Genomic DNA, 17,795 nt, shown 5'->3' with positions numbered 1-17,795 from the left:
CTCTATATGCAATGCATCAGATGTTTTCTATGTAAAAATGCACGGTCCCTGATCAAATAAATACATAAATGAATGAATGAATCACCTCTCAATAACCGCATCACCTCTAAGTTGGGTGTTTGCTCTTGTGCAAAATTAATAAAGTTATTATATTAAAAATAATGGCCCCACAGTAGCAACTCAACGCAACAGAAGTCAGTTAATCTTTCATTACTGAGATTCATATCTTTCATTTTTCCAAGACTCAACCCTGCTTTGCATGAACAACAGATGTTCTGTCATTTTTCAGAGACTATTTTTTTTATCTGCTCTTTGCTGTCGAAGTTGAATTGCTCTCCTTTAAACTCTCCAAAGATGTTCTACTGGATTTGAGTCAGATGGACTTCTCGGCCAGGTAATAAATAGCTTTCTCTTTTTTTCTTCTGCAGAAACTCTTCTGTGGTTTTGCTTTCCTACAAGTTCCTGGGAATTATCTTGTCAGTCAGTATTTTAGTATATCCACAGCCATTCATGGTTCCATCTGTAAATGTCATCTCCCCAAAACCTTTCCTAACTCATGCAGCCCCCATAATCATCACACTCCTACATCTGTGCTTCGTTGTCGGGGCTATGCGTTCAATGTGGAACCAAACATGTTGAACCACATCTTGATCTTATCTAACCAAAGAATGTCATCCCAAAATTCATCCAATGTCTTCTCATGTGCCTTAGCAAGGTTTCATCTTGAGCTTTCGGTTCAAAGAGCAAGCACGGTTTTATTTTCCTGGATCCCATTTATAGAGATTAATGATATTTAAAGTCAAACTACACATGCATCAATACATTTTAAACTTTCATGCTGCCTGCGGTTTTAAAATGGAAACAAGAGGGTCATTCTATTAACACTGTTATGGTCTGGCTGTAATAGGAATGCACTGAATTCACATCAGCTTCACATATTGTTTTCAATCACAAAGGCCTGTGGTTGCAAAACTGACGCTTGATAACAATAAATCTGTGAAGTAGAGGGCGCTGATTCCAATTACCATAACATTTGCTGGATTAAAAACAGCCGCAGTGGAATGGACATTAGGGGCATTTCCACTTGTGGTCAGAGGTTTGCTTTAACCAGGTTAAGAACACTGTGCATGTAAACTTACTCATGGTGTGAGTGAGTGTTTGTGTGTCAGTGAGTGCAGGCTGTTGATGGCTGGCTGCTCTCATCTCTTTGCATGTAAGTGTGGACACTGCATTACAGCACTGCCTACCTCCTGTGGGTGTGTGTGTGTGTGTCCATACATTTCTGTGTCTTGCTCTGTGTGTGCGTGTGTGTGTGTGTGTGTCCAATAAGTCTGCAATGACTGCACTTTCAGAGGCGTATGTATTCATTTTCCCAGCAGCCCACTGGACTGTGACCACTGCATGAATAAGAGGATAAGTGGGGATGTGGTGGCAGATGAGATGCATTCATTTCCATACGAGGTTTGCTTCAGACGAGCAGCAGCAGCAGCAGCAGCTGCAGCAGCAGACTGGAGCTCTGAACCAACATTGTTTTCCATTAAAGCAATTGAGAAAGCACAATAGTTGCTTGTGTTTACCACGCTGGGCAAATGGACCCTCTGCAGAGGGCTTCGAGAAGCACGGCCGTTTTATGCAAAATATATCTTGAGACGTGTATTTAGTCTTGTTACACATTCTTATTAATATGTACTGCATGTTAAGAAGTTTTTGAAAAGAGGGTGTTTTGGTTGTTTTATTTACGTCTGTCTCGTGGTGTTTATAGGTCAGTGAGAATCTTTCTTTATGTTGAAGACTGTCACACCAATGACTATTTTGTAAGACTCCGTAGAAAAGTACTGCTGGTATCTGAGCTCATAACAGCTGGATGTGGTGTCTTTCTGTGTTTTTTTCATCAACAATAAAAGTTAGTGATGTGTCAAAATCCAAACGTCTCTCCAAGTAGAACAATGTGCCTTTTTTGGGTTGGCACCTTACGAATCATATAAAAACTACAACTTAGGCAACTGCTACATCTGAATGCTGTATGGATTAGGGGACTGTAGGAGGACTCCAAAAATAAACGGGAATATGGTTGTTTTTCATGGCCGGCTTGACTGTTTTTTTTACTTCTATGCTTAAGCTCGGCCCCATATGGACCTTACAGATAGACAGTGATCACAAGCGTACGTCCAAAATGTGGCAAAAATCACTTCAGGACAGCCGAGTCAAGGTACTGGAGTTGCCATTGCAAGATTTCAGATCAGAACAATCCAGAACTGAAGAAGTGTATGCAAGCAAGCAGACGTATAAACCTGACTAAGTTCCACCAGATCTGTGGGGAGAAGTTGGCCAGCAAATTATTGTGAAAAACTTGCGGAAGGTTATAGTTAAACAATTTTAAGGCAAAGCAACTAAATACTGACAAAGTGCATGTAAACGTCTGACCCACTTGGAATATGATGAAAGAAGTAAATGCTGAAATAAATCATTCTTTCTACGTTTTTCTGGCATTTCAGATTGTTAAAATAAAGCACCTGGGATGGGAAATGTCTACGAGGAATACACATCAGTAATTGTGATAAACTGACTTCAGATCTATTTGTCTGAGGTGTACCTTGGCACACATATTTTCCCACACTTACTCAGCAGTATGATGGCACACAGGAGGATGGCAATAAGGGCCCCGGTGCTGAGGCCGGGCGAGCTGCTCAGGGCCTCGGCGTTGCACAGCTCCATGTTGCCTTCGCGGTCGCAGGTGCACACCCTCACAGTGAGGGTGCCGGTGCTGCTCTGCATGGGGTAGTCGCCGTCAGTGATCACCACGGGAACCAGGTAGACGCTCTGGTGCAGGCGGCTGTAGCTGGCGCGACGAGTCAGGATGCCAGCGGTGTTATCTGAGTTAGAGAGGGTTCTGTTAGAAGATGATTACGGCACACCTGCGGAGCACAGTGTGTCTGACACTCTGTCACACAGCAGAGGTGTGAATAAAAATCACTTCATTACCGGGTTGCAAAGGAGAAATGTGGGTGCAACAAGGCATTAGTCGCTCATTCTACCTCACCGTGGAGACAAAGCATGGGGATGAATCTGTTTCACAACTTGGGGCAAAGGAACTATGACATAGCAGATCAAGAAGCTTTAAAACTTGGGGTATATTGCTTGAGAGCATGCAGGCAGCCAATCATGTTGCTGGAAAAACTATTTCTGACGAATAATGAGTTGAGGAAATGTTTTCACGTATTTCACTGTCAGATCTAATCATTTCAAATATCTTTTTGGCTAATGGCAACAATAAAGAGTTACGAACATCACGATAGCTCGATGAAAGCTAATTGATTGCCACAGATATGTAAAATCAAATAGAACTGTTCAGATTTCAGCTTTTTAATGTCTGGAGGAGATTGTGGTACAAGATATAAGACATAACTCGCTAACTGGTGAGTTTTAGAGATGCTGGCAGATGCTTTTGGACAGAGTAACGCGAGCTCTTTTTCAATCTTAATGCTAAGCTAAGCCTTTCTGCTGGCTGTAGCTTCTTATTTCACTGAGACACATTGATTGGTATCAATTTTCTCGTATTACTTTTGGCCAAAGAGCAAATAGACTATTTCTACAAAGTCCTTTTTTAAGCAGTTTTGACAGAAATATTGACTTATACTGTAATACGCTAAGTATGAGCTTTTTTAGTTTTAAATAATAATAAAAAAAAACTGTAGAATCAGCAGGCCATGTTCTATTTGTTTAAAGAGAGCAGTGCCAACTTTGTACTTATGATGTTGTGGATAATGGTGGCTACTTCTTGTTTCTTATCCATCAATGCAAGAGCTAGAAATGCCATTATATTCCATTCTGAATGTTGCTGATGCAGGCCACATTAGCTAAATGCCTTCCCTTATGTCTGTTTCATACAATTTAAATAATTAATGCACTTGAAATCCAATCTCAAGCAGTCTGTGACCCCGCGTTCGACCACCTACCTCCGTTGTCTCGGACGGTGAAGTTGCTGCGGTGGGTCCCCTCAGGAGCGAGGCTGAAGAAGAACTTGTGTCCCGTCGACGGCTCATCGGCATCTATAGCACTCACTGTCTGGATCCGCTGTCAGAGACACCAACATCCATTAGCATGAGCATCCCAGTGGAGTGAATTAAGACGAGTCAATGAGTGGAAAAAGACTGGCAGGGTTAGAGCTTCCATTCACAGCAGCAGCACACATTAGTGTCCTCGCTGTCTGCACTGTAAAGCTGCCAAATCAAGCAGCTTGGATATTATCAGGATCACTGCTGTCTGTGCTAAATAAGGCATCAATATGTCTGTCCACAGCACACATAAAATACTGTATCGCACTGAAATAGCATCGTAGACAGCTAACAAACGTTTCTCTCTCTCTCCTGTTGTTATTCTTGCTGTGTTACAATCACAAATGTCAGCTGGAAAACATTATGTAATCATGTGAGAGACATTCTTTTTTGACATTCTGTACTATTTTCATATTTCTGGTTAAATGTGACTAAATACCAGCTCCCTGTAGAGATTTGAGGAACATAACAGCGTGACACAAAAGCAATGTATTTAGTCTTATTTTAGCAAAACAGTGACAGTTTGTATCACACTGAGCTCATGAATTAACGGCGGATATGTGGATTATTGTACAGCAGTGGCTTGAGAAGTTTCTGAGGGTGTTTGATACCGTTTTTCCCACAGTGCAAACTTGTCACCATTGGGATCCATTGTAGCCGACTGAAATCAAGCTGAGCACAGCTGCCGTTCTCTGTGTAGAAGCGGGCTACAAGCGTTTTATAGCTACCTTTCATGTCTACGGGGGAGGAGAGTTTCATATTCCAAAGAAAGATTTTGGGTGGGGAATCACTTTAAGCCAACAAAAGCTGACAACAGCTCGATGGAATCTCAATGGATTTCAGGGTGTTTGGTGGAATCAAATTCAGCAGACACAAGCATAATGTACACTGTGGGCTTCAGTTATTAAATAAACATGTCCGAGAGTGCGAAAATAACCGCAAAGCGTGCAGTGTGATTTATGTGACCATGGAAGGAAACATCGAAGGTGGGTGTCAATGTCGATGCATATACAACACCTTTGTCACTAATGCTTGGACTAGAAGTGTGTTTTACTCACCAGTGTTAGAAAAAAAAAGGAGGTTGCCTCAATAAAATATAGGCTAAAGTTAAATTTGTGTCTTGAATCTGACCTGACCTACCTTAGGAACTTTTAAAATTTGATGCCAGACACATTCTGCCTTTGGTGACTACTTTCTGAATTGGACTTGAAGAATTTAAGCTGAAAGGTCAGAGGAAGTCAGACAGTGTGTAAAACCCTTTCACCAACTCGCTAAAGTGTGCTCTTCTCTTGACTGTTAGTTGTTACAGCAAAATCAATGTTTTTATATATCAGCAGTGGATCCAGTGGCTATGTGTTGTGGGAAAGAGCAACAAAAGATATTCTCGTAGTGTAAGCGTAACAACTGGACTTGCTTGAGTTTCTTGAAGACGTCTCACCTCTCATCCAAGAGGCTTCATCAGTTCTGACTAAGAACTCTTCCCAGGAGGATGAAACCACATTCACACCGAGCCACCAAAGACCCTAACGAACCCTATTGTGGCAGGAGGAGTACTAATGACTCGCATAACACGGGGGAGGAGCAACAAACCCCCAATTGAAACCGAAACTCAGATGTTAATGGCTCCTTAACGATATAACTATGTGGAACTCAAAACTAGTCAGTCAGAACTGGTGAAGCCTCTTGGATGAGAGGTGAGACGTCTCCAAGGAACTCAAGCAAGTCCAGTTGCAACGGTTATTCTCGTAGTTTAATCGTTGCAACCGGACTTGCTTGAGTTCCTTGAAGAGCTGAAAGCATTGGATATACTTTGGAGGAGGGGAGGAAATTTGGGACTTGTGTATCCATCAGGTGGATATAAACATGACTTCAAATGAATGACAAAGCTGCTTGGCATCTGGTGGATGTGCAGACTGCAGAGACGCCAATATTTACAGTTAAAGGTGGTGATGCTGTATGTCTATGTTGAGACAAAACAATAAAAAAGAGGGGGGGAAATCAATTAATGCATGTGTAATATGGAAATAAATGCACTGTAGGGGCTCTGGGTGACTGATCCCCGAGGAGCTGTAGGTTCCTGTTATGTCTCCGATGGTGACTGTATGTATTTTAACTACAGTCTTATTTAATTGAATAGGAGACACTAGCAGAGAGATTAAAGGCTTTAACAAAGATCAGTGCCAATAACACACACACACACACACACACACATATACACATGTGTGCACATACACCAAACAAATCCGGAGGAGCCCGAGGGAGGCAGTGGAGGATATCCGTCGAACAAATACTGATGATTAACACTGATGGACAGATGAAAGGGCAGAGGAATTAAAGGATGAAAGGATGGCAGGATGACAGGGACGCAAGGAGACCAATGGCAGCGAGCCACCATACTGAAGAATGTCAAGATGATGCTGGGTGTGCACGTGTGTGGCATCAGCATACTTGCACCTAATTTTGGTTTGTTGTGTTGTACTTAACCTGTTTGTGTGTGTGTGTGTCACCGCGCGTACAGATTTGCGTTTTTATCCCATTAACTGGTGCATTATATTAGATGCATCGTATACTTGTGTGCGTTCGTGTGCGTTTGAGTTTAAAACCCTATTTACAATACTGAGCGTATGAAAGCTCCTGTCAGCGTCCATGACAGATTAGCACATCAGCCACCACAAAAGAAGAAGCCGAGCGGCCTCCGGAAGCACAACCAATCAGCTTCTCAGTTGGAATGTATGTGTGTGTTTGTGTGTGTGCATATATAAGCTTGCACACTTTAATCACATTAGTTGAAACCCATACTGTATGTGATAAATCATATCAAGTGGTATTACAGCGGTGTACAATTACTCTAAGTAGTGTTTAAAACATTCAAATCCAGATTTTTGATGGATAAAATATTATCACAGGGGTGTAAGAAAGTCATAGCTATTTTCTATTGGAAACTGCAGTCAATGAGAAGATGAGGTGTGCTAATTAAAAAACATCTTTGTCAACTCTTTCGCTGGATTATTTACTGTAAAATGCAGCTATGTGGTTGTAAATGGGGGAAAAAAAAATCCGGGAGATATGTTTCATTGATCAACGCCAGCACAAGGGTCAGTATTGCTGTAATGGTCGATTCCATGCGAATCCTGTGCTCTTCTGTTCTGTTCATAAAAGGGGATTACCAGCTAGGTTTAGCCTTTTGCACTTTGCATGTCCTGTAAGTGATTCATAAAGCACATCGCTGCACAATAACTACAGCACCACCTGCTCCGTCAGGCTGCAGAGCCAACTCAAAGTCTGTATTGGAAGTCATTCAAGTTCAGTATTCCACTCTGAAATAATGTCACAGAGCAGCCCCCAAATGAATCAGGACGAAGCAGCAGTTCAGCAGTGTACACATGGTGAGTATTATATAATCTGATTTCAGTATTTTTAAGCAGCATTTATGCTCTGAAGAACTGAGTGTTCGACGCCTCCTGTTACGACCGGCTTTTTACCGCTGGCTGTTCTACAAACAGAACTCGCCTTTAAATTCACCATATTTAACTTAGAGTCCTTTCATGGCAACATAATAACTTGAATTGAGGCTTTTATTTAGTTTCAAGTAAAACTGTTCCTATATGTGGTGGTAGAAGCATCTGGGTCTCATGTTTTTAGTGTTTCATGGTCATTCTCCTGCAACTTGGGTCTTCAATTTTATAGTTTCGTCCATAATTCATATCAGTAATGATAACACCGTGTTCATCAGCCACATGGCCCCGCTGACCCACAGATCAGCAAACAGGAGCAGTTTGATGATGAGACGGCTTGTAAACAAGCCAACAGTTTATCCAGATTATTTCAATCACTGTATTTGGAGGTCAAACTGAAAGTGAGCGCCCTTGAAACACTGCTGCAAATATCACTGTTAAAACTATAATAACGACAAGTTGATCTGGATGGACACGGTGGAGAGGAACAATTCTACTGCTCACCTTCATTTTTGCTTTTACGCAGGTGATTTGTTAAAGGTTGTCTAATGATCTGAATGCTTGTTTCTTTACCAGCTGGACTTAAATGTTATCATAACTAACAGGAAAATGACGGCTAAAACGATGACACTTTGTCACGACACTTTGAAATTAAATCTGCCTCTCTTTTATAAAGTAGACAAAACAGGAACGCATGTCGTTACTCGTTCTTTTGGGATTAAAGAGGAAACATATAAACGTGCAACACAGGTTTTTAGCTGAAACTGATCCAGGAAAGTTGCAGCTATGCGTCATGTGCGGTGACAATTTGACTACAAGTGAACTTCCCTCAAGTGCTTCCTAAAGTGGCTCACTTAACTTAACAGCAAGCACACAATAGGCTAACATGTGCGTGGATGCAGACATTGTGCTGATTGGTATGATGGAAGACTTTAATTAACTGTTTTTGTAGCAGCAACACTCTCAAATGAAAACTGCTTGTGCTTCCAATCAATACCTTCAACGCTGGCCAAACATCCAGAGCTGCAGCAGGAAATTGCTTACAGAGCCGGGGCCTATTTTAGCGTCTTTAAGTTGGTGTTAGTGTTTCTTGTACGGGATTATTATGTTAATTTAAAATCTAATGTACTTTTTCCCTCACAGTGCAGCCCTGTCCTGTTCCACTCCGTGGCCTGTCTATCACTTCTCCCCACAGAGAGTCCCTGCCGGCTGAGGTGAAGTAATAATTAGCAGCTTCTGTGCATATCCTCGGCAGCCACCGTAATATTAATCAGGTGATTGCCGAGGAAATAACCTGTTAAAAACAGGATTTAATGAAATTACCGCCTTTTTTTTTTGGTCTCTCTTGTTTCATTTGTTTTTCCACAAGCATTAAAGCCTGCAGTGAGGCTCTGTTATGGCTCTTGTTCCAGCGAAGACCCAAGGTTGAAAAATATATTAAATCGTATATGCCTCCTCACTCTTTTTTATTAGCAGTGAAAAATGTACAAAATATTCAGGTAGCAGTTTCAGTCGACACTGACCTTTGATTCTGGCTGGTTGAAATGACAACCATCGCCAGCAGCGGATTTTATCAGCTGTAATGTCAATTTTCTGCAAGCCAGCGTCTGCACTCGGCCAAAGATTGTTTGTTTGAGAAAGAAACAGAACTTTCTAACCTCAGTCTGCACTAGATAGTGGACTGCGTGTGCTTTAACAATTCAACAGGACTAACGGGGAGGATCCTCCGTCTTGTTTCAAGCTAATTATTCTACAGGTTTGAATAAAACCTCCACTGTGCCGAACGTAACAGGCTCAGATGTAAATCTAATCAACACTTCACAATTTCTTCTCCTCAGCTTGCTGTTCGTTTTCAGCTGAGTGTGAACATTAATTATGTCACCGCTCAACAAAGGCAGCGTCTCCACCTTTCCAGTCAATAGAATTCAGATGCGCTCTAACCTTATAGTCTTCAATAAGATGAAGGAGAGCCAGTCCTGATGCTTAATTCTGATCCTTGGATTAAGAGTGAGAAACACCCTTGTACTTTATAACTTGACTAAAAGATGCGATGAAGCTGTTGTACCTGTCCAGCCTTGGTTCTCTCACAGACGAAGGTTTCATACGTGGCGGCGAAGGTGGGAGCGTTGTCATTGATGTCCAGCAGGCGGATGTAGACGGGAACATGGCTGCTCTGACGGGGATTATCTGGGGGAAAAACAGAAAAAACACACAAAACTGAACACCACGTTTCACTTTTACAGTCTCTAGCTATCCAGCACAATGTCTGCTGTTCCACTAAAAGCTCCCACTGCCTTGCTTAAGGGCGACTTGTCAGCAGCACATGGGAAATAGAAATGAAGCATGCTGACCGTCCACTTTCCTCAGTTACACTTCTCTGCCTTTTCTGTGCTGTCTCTTTAACCTCTGAGCTCACGCATAAACATAAAAGTTGGAGTATGAAAACATGAAAGAAAATAAAATAGGTTTTCAAGATAGAACACGTAAAAAAAAATAAAAAATCGCTCATGTCCAAGCAGTTGGTCCTGCAATTTTCACAGCATGTCTCAGTTCAAGCCGGGAAACCAATCAGGCTTCCATTTCACACTTGTGCCTGAGTCAAATTGTTTGTGGAAGCTGAGGTTATTTCATGTTAATTAAAGCTGAAACCTACAGAAAAAAAAGAACATTTAACAAAAACTAAACAAAACAATTCTATTTTATTATTATTTTTTTCCCCCCTTTAATATAGCTTCACTGTTCTCACACTGTTTAGCGATGAATCATCAATGTCCAGCAGAGTCGTAACACTTAGCAGCGCAGCGTGACCGGAAACGACTTGTTCTACTTCAAAACAGCAGCAACATTAATGAAGAAGAAAATGTTGCACATTGGTCACTCTGATTGTCTTAAGCCACAACATATTCTATCGCGTTATTTCCATACATTAGTTGTAGAGTGAAAACAATGAACAAGGATCTAATTTAGTGGATGGATGCAGGATTAGCGCTACAGGGTGGGGCAGTTGGTAGCACTGTTGCAAGAAGGTCGCCGGTTCGCGTCCCGGTAGGAGCACCGGAATCTTTCTGCGTGGAGTTTGCATGTTCTCCCCGTGCAGCGTGGGTTCTTTCCGGGTTCTCCAGCTTCCTCCCACACAGTCCAAAAACATGTTGAGGTTAATTGGTGATTCTAAATTGTCCGTAGGTGTGAATGTGAGTGTGCTTGGTTGTCTGTCTCTAAGTGTAGCCCTGTGATAGACTGGCGACCTGTCCAGGGTGTCCCCTGCCTTCGTCCTAAGTCGGCTGGGATAGACTCCAGCCCCCCACGACCCTGGTGAGGATTAAGCGGTGTATAGATAATGGATGGATGCAGTATTAGCTGTCTGCCTGTTTTCTGTACATTTAGCTTCTCGTCAGAACTTTCGCAAAACTGCACGATAAGTAAAACAAGAGGCGTCTCTGAGGTTCCGCTGATTTGATTTTTTTCCTCTTCTCTTCACACTGCTGCGGATGTCAAATCTGCACATCCACATCTGTGAACGCATTATTTGTTCAAGCTGAAGCTAAACAGATAACAAAAACCCAGCGGAGTTCTGTACATTGATTTGTTTTCTGCTTTGTGCAAGTAATGCATCCTACTAACAAACATTGTGTGTGTCTTATTCCTCAGTGCCACAAAGCTCCGCTGTGACTGAACTGGCTTACTTTTCTTCATCAACACACAATGTCGATTATCTTGACTCAACCCCACTTACGCCGTTCTGCGCCCACAAATGTTCACTTGTGGACCGAAAGTGTAATAATGTGGGGCCGAAAACAGCAAATGTGCTATTTCCTCTTACTTAAGTAATGTTTTATTAAGACGACGGTGTCAAACTGTTGCAGGAAATTACCCCAAAAAAACACTAACTACATACAGTTTATTAAATTTTACGTCTTCAGCAGGAGCAGCTTGGCCATTTAAGAAAACAAAGCAGTTTTTAAAAAAGAAAAATCACACACATGGATTCAACTTTTATGCATTTACTACATTTAATGAATGATTACCACCTTGTGTTCTTGTTTATTACAAGGAAAAACGGACAACTTGTGTTTAAAATTGTAAATTTAAAATGATTTGAAACAAATTCAACCCGTGCTTATGTGAACAGGTGATTAGGTTGTAATCTATTTTTGCTATTGCTCAACTGATCTTTTGTCCCAGGTTTTGAAAAACTACATCCCCGTTTTGAATGAAGTGTATGCATTCTTTGTGTAAAGACGAAGGACAGCAGGTTTCACAAATTATCACGATCACTACATTAGCACGACAGCTACGCTAGTTTATTCTAACAACTAGAACCTTTACAGTGAGAATAAATGCCAGATTTAAACAATGTCCTTGATTTCATAAAAACTTAAGAGTGGTGCAAGGCAACCTCGTATCCTCACGTTTTCGAAAGCGCGAAGAAAAACTGCTGTTTAAGTGCGAAGGTAGATCAGTCGGTGGGCAGCCAGTGAAAGCCTGGCTTTGCAGCGCCAGTCGGTTATGTTGGTCTCATAAATTTTAGTCAGTTCATTTTGCTGCTGGGAGACGTTTACATTCTAGGTTCTCTGCCAGAAAAGCTTTAAAAAGTCTGTTGAGGTGGTAAAAAAAGCGACAAAGCGCATACTGGCAAGACCGTGTGGAGGATGATTGGGTCAAACACTTTTAATAAGGAGTCTGACACAGTTTGAGTTCCGTTTCAAGCAATCAGTCGGCTATAATGTTCAGACCCACTTGACTTATTATTTTCAGGTTGCTGGAAAAAAAAAGCTTTAGGTTTTGTTTGGTTATGTTTATGCAAAAAAAGACACGGTTGGGTTCAGCAAAAGATCATGTTTAGTTGAAATATATCTTTTACCATTAACTATGTTGTTAGAAAGCCCTGAAGACAAACTTCTCCCATGTACATCTGATTCCTCAAAATTCACCGAAAGCCACGATTCAAAGGTTTATTTTTTTCAACATTTTCTTCTGAGGAACATGTTCCCTGTAGCTTTGCCCAATTTAATGCTTCATACTGCGCTTCAACCAGCAGCAGCCCCCACCGCTACTCAATATGGATCATTGACTGATGGACAGATTTAGTTTTTGTAAAACACAGTGTCCTTCTGGAGTGGATCAGACAAGAGCTCTATTCAGACAGCGTGCAGATTTTAATTACATTTAAGACGGACTATTTCCTCCGCTGAAAAGGCAACTGTAAAATTTGTTTATGTCAAGGTCTGTGGAGTAGGCACTTATCGGAAGGCACTCGTTTCTTGAATGACACGTTCATCAGGTAAAATCCCATCACTGGTCTGAGAAACAAAATCCTACTCAAAATATTTCACATTAAAGCTGGACTGGACGTATCTACATGGTCAGACAACACGAGAGGTAAGAATTTGCATTTTAGGGAAACTGACTTTTTTATTCCACTCAGCCAGTCCACGATTCTAAATTTAGTGGAATAACACTTGTTATTGACCTCCCTCCATGATAAGCGGCTGTGAACGATGCACCAGACACGCTGACTGGCTCCATACATATGTACCCTATGTCGATTTATCACCGCATCAGCTCTGCAGGCGGTCGTCGTCCCTGCCGGACTTACTGTACTCGGTGGCGATGACTGTAATGTTATGCCAGGCGGTCTCCTCTCTGTCCAGGGTTTTGAGCAGGAACACGGATCCGTTCCCCGGATGGACGTTGAACAGGCGGTCCATGTCGGTGCGACGGTCGATGGAATACCTGTAACAAGTCAGACGGCGAGAGGGTGAGAAAGGGCTGAGTTAAGTCGGTGGGTGGGATGAACTACAGTAGGCCTTGTATCTGTGCAGCCCCACCAGGGAGTCGGAGCAGTAGGGAGAATAATTGATTTCTCTGAATCTATGATGGAGGGGAGCACATGGTGATAGAGACAAGATAAAAGCGATGTGGTGGACCGTGGAGGTATTGTAGCTGTGTTTAAGTCTTTAAAGGTACAATGTGGGCTCATAAACTTTGCATTGCCGAGCTGCTGTGTGAAGCCTCCCACAGGACTGTGCCGGTTAAAATGTGCCACAGTACCTGGCCAGATGAAACAAAAGGGCACAAAGGTTTTAAGATGTACTAGTTACAGAAATACCTCCATTATAGCCTGTGGACTTGTGAGTTTAAACACCATACTTTCTTTGCCATAGTAACAAAACATGAGAAAACATGTCTTAATTACTAACCCTTGTCTTTGCTTAAATTGGCCACGAGAAACAAATTGTCTGTAGATAATCAAAATTACTTTTCACTCGTTAATGTCATCAGAAATATGCCTCGCTAATTAACCTGTGTTGCATTTGTTCAATGTGTAATTAATCAGTAATGTAAAGACGACAAATTGTGGTAGTAGGTGATGTAGTGTTGTGACAATTATGAATTTTTTTCTTTCTACTTTTGCCAGGGCCAGGCTCCCATGCTAAGCTAGGTAGGCTAACCATGTTCTAAGTGCAATTTCACGCGTGAGATTGATATCGATCTCCTTATTTCAGTCTCTGAAATGTTAGATGACTTATTTAGGGTATTGAATTTTACATGATTTGATCTTGTCGGCGTACACTGAGGTGAAAGCATGATGCTGAAAATGCATAGATGCACCTAAACCGAGAAGGAAAAAGGAGGACGATGATGACGTTCAACATTCCAAATAGCAGTACGGTCGTCCATCTTAATAGGATCACAAACATTCCTACTTATTGTGTCAGGGTTGTGATAAAACAGCTGTCACAGTGACAACTTGTTGTAAATCTCTGTTTTACTGTTTGATAAACCTGCACATTTAAACTGGACTCGCTCTTTTAACCAATACCTGAATAGAGATCTACCTGATAACAGACCTCATTGTATTTTTTTAATGCGTGGCTGTTTATGGTCTGAACACACACGGGTCCACTTAAACGGCTGCCAACAATAGATATAGCGGCTGCCTATTTTCAATGACCACACAAAAAACACAGACTTTCACATAAATTTGCTCTTCTGTCAATCTAAACATCAATTTATGTGCTTTTTTTTCTCCAATGTCTGAAAATGTGGTGCAAACTTTGATCCGTGAGGCTGGACAGAAAAAAAAAACAAAAAAAAAACCCGACAGCGCTGATATTCAAACCGCTGGAATCACATAATTGTGTTGCAGTGGAAGCTGCAGCAGTCTGTCCTCTAGTCCTATTCACTCTCACTGTAGCCTGCTCAAAACATCACAGCTACTTGAAAAAATCTTCCCACTGTCTACGGACTGCTCACAGAGCATTCTCTATTTTTGAACTAGTTGCTGAATGCAGCTATTCACACCTTCAAAGCACTCCATAGATAATAGAACTGAGATGCCTTTGCCTCAGTCTTTCTCGCCTGCCTGTCAAAGTGGAGGCAAACTGCTCTGTGAACAGGAACTGCACATTGTACTGTATGTGAGCATCTCCAGTGTCTGGATCAAGGCTGGTTTCACTATCCACTCAACATCAAACCGCTATCAGTTAATTATGTATCTTTCAATCCTCATTATTGTTTTGCATAAAGAGATATATGAATCTAAAACGCAAACACTGCCTCAGTACATCCAGGCTTGATCATAATTAGAAAGCACTCAACAGTAAAATAATAGCTCACTGACACAATGCGAATAGATGATACAGCCTCGTACGCAAATGCACAAACACAAGAATAATTGGAATTGTGTGTGAGTGTGTGTGGCCCCTTGTGACACATCATTTTAAGAGCACTCCATGGTTCCATGCTTGTTTTAATTGGAATATGGTCCTCATCAGTTTGCCTGCTTTAAATGGAGAGACATAATGGCCCAGTTCCAGCCCCCGACTGCGCTCCGTCCTTCCTGCCACACTCGAACACACAAACTGCTGTCATCCAGTCATCATACATCCATCACCGTCATTTCCGTCCAACTAATCCTAAAGTTTTTTTTCTAAATTCGTACTTTTGACTCCAACTGCCCTTCGAGATTGGGAAAGTTTCAACGTATAGTCTCCTAACAGTCTTGTACCTCTCTGATCAATACCTGCTGCAAGAAGAGCACATTTGTGAGGGGCTTCGGGCTTTTTATTTTGTAAACATCAACATATTCCCTGGATGAACCGATGCTGTTTGAGTAATGCACAATTACTAACAAGAGAGCAACAGAGCTCAAACTACCCTAATACCGAGCATCAATAATGAACGGTACCGCAGTGAGGCAGTGGGGTTTAAATATAGCTTGTAGTGCAGGTTTCTGCTGTGTATGTGCTCAGCAGTTTTAACACACAGCTGTACAGTGCACAGACGGCTTGGTTTGGAATAGTGATTGCTGTAACGCCTATCTTTTAACCTGCTAGAATTTTCCCCTTTATTCAGGCTCTTATCAGAAACTCCTTTACAAGCAATGAGGATCAACTGAAGTCAAGTTTCTATGTAGTTTTGCTCAGATTTCTATAATAGCAGAGCTGGTTTCTCTGTTTTACATCTGATACGAGGAATGACGGCTTTGCAGGTAAAAAGAAATCACAGTTCATGAGAAATAACGTTTGTGGATATATTTTTGTACATGGATTTAACCCTCCTATTACCTTCAAATTTACTGACATCTTTAATCCTTGGGGTTCAATTTGACCCCAGCAATTTAAACCTCCAGAAAATATCATCATTAAAATTGCTACCAAAGTTTATGCGTAAAAAGCCTTTTAAATAAAACTGACAAAATTATGTCATATTTAGAGACGTTAAACATTAAATGGGGTCAAATTGATCCCAAAGATAATAGGAGCATTCAAAAATATATAATAATTGAAATGAATAAAAATGCCCTTGACAAAATATACGAAATGCTTCATGTCCATCCAGCGTCTGTGTTTGATTAAAAGCTGCTCCAGCAGGCTGGACTCCAATGAAGGAAGGACAGACAGAGCATACAGACACAAACTGTAATCTGCAAACTGTAGATTACAAGCCAGACTGCATTAAGTTAGCTGATGTATAGGGATCACGTTACGCCTAAACCGACTGATGCTGGTGTTGCTGTGGATGCCGTTTCATGTCGGCTCATCTGACATCAAAACCGAGGCACCAGCAGTGCACTATTCTGTGCTTGTTTGCACGCTTATTCACTAAAGCTAAGATGTGGGACAAGACAAGTCTCTGTTTGTAATAACATAGAGGCATTTATTAAACATCTAATAAAGGTTGCTTTTGTTCAAATTTGTGTGCCGTTTAAGGCTGCCGCTAGTCCCTGTGAATGTCTGCCAATAAATGAAATTAAGCGACAAATGTGAAAAAAAATGCACGACTTTTCAGGATTACAAAGTGTGGCTGCAACAGAGAATACTTTCCACACTGACTGATGCACGGCAGATTCACCTTTTCTTTGTCTAAATTTATCTACATGCTGGAAACTGGGGAGAAATTTTTTATGCTCAGGTTCAATCCTGCCAAAAATGTGGCAAAGCTGCCACAGTAGCTGTGACATACTGAGATCACATTTTTATTTATAATTTATCTTTTTTTTTTTTTTTCTAAATTGGAAAATATATTTAAACATGCAACAGGCCCCATCTGGCTGCTCTGCTTTTACCGGCTGTGACATCAAGAACCTTACTTCTCTGTAACGGCAAAAAAATAATGGTGTTTAGTGGTAATTTAAATAATAAATGGACTGTGTTTACAAGATAGCACCCATTAAATCCACCAGAAAAAACCAAAGCACAAAGTGTAGCCGACAGAATTTGCAGTCTGTGTATGGAAACAAAAGCTGGACTTTAGTTATTTCAAGTCCAGTGAGACTATAACAAGCTTTAAAATCCCAAACTGCCTTCATAATTACAGCTCAACATTTAAAAAAAACAAAAAACAGACTAATGAGACTTGGATGTTGCCTTACTTGACCATGCTGCGGGCTCCGTCGGGGTCCATGGCGCTGACCGAGCCCACGGCTACGCCCACCGCCGCGTCTTCCTTCACCTCCATCAGGTAGCTGGCTTTGTCGAATAGCGGCGGCTCGTCCACGTCCTCCACGGCGATCCGGACCGTGGCCATGTCTTTGGAGCCGGCGGACATGAAGCGAGGGTCCACCTGGGTGTTCTGGACCTGGATCTCTACTGTGTACGATGGCTTCTTCTCGTAATCCAAAGGCTGCAGAGGCAAAGAGAGAAATGCGGTTTTATGTAGTGCTGTCTCTGTAAAGATAAAACCAGTATTACCTGCGCATGGCAAACAGACGCTGTGCAACATCACCTAAAAATCAAATGCTTCACCTCTCAAGACATTCTTTATATTTAAATAGATTGAT

General features: G+C 41.6%; 1 protein-coding gene across 1 annotated transcript in view; it reads right to left on the bottom strand.

The window, feature by feature from the left end:
* The window catches only part of LOC103366829 (cadherin-6-like), a 98,499-nt gene that overhangs the window by 8,927 nt on the left and 71,777 nt on the right, over positions 1-17,795 (bottom strand). The window contains exons 7-11 of the mRNA XM_008294669.1: positions 17,388-17,638; positions 13,107-13,243; positions 9,576-9,697; positions 3,957-4,074; positions 2,622-2,873 (exon numbers count right to left, since the gene is read on the bottom strand). Of these exons, the coding sequence (XP_008292891.1) occupies positions 2,622-2,873; positions 3,957-4,074; positions 9,576-9,697; positions 13,107-13,243; positions 17,388-17,638 (880 nt within the window). The remainder of the gene's footprint in view (positions 1-2,621; positions 2,874-3,956; positions 4,075-9,575; positions 9,698-13,106; positions 13,244-17,387; positions 17,639-17,795) is intronic.

The sequence above is a fragment of the Stegastes partitus genome, unplaced genomic scaffold (assembly GCF_000690725.1).
Source record: "Stegastes partitus isolate 25-593 unplaced genomic scaffold, Stegastes_partitus-1.0.2 Scaffold984, whole genome shotgun sequence".
NCBI classification, from domain to species: domain Eukaryota; kingdom Metazoa; phylum Chordata; class Actinopteri; family Pomacentridae; genus Stegastes; species Stegastes partitus.
Note: the sequence above shows the minus strand (reverse complement) of the source record. Positions and strands in the feature narration are given on the sequence as shown.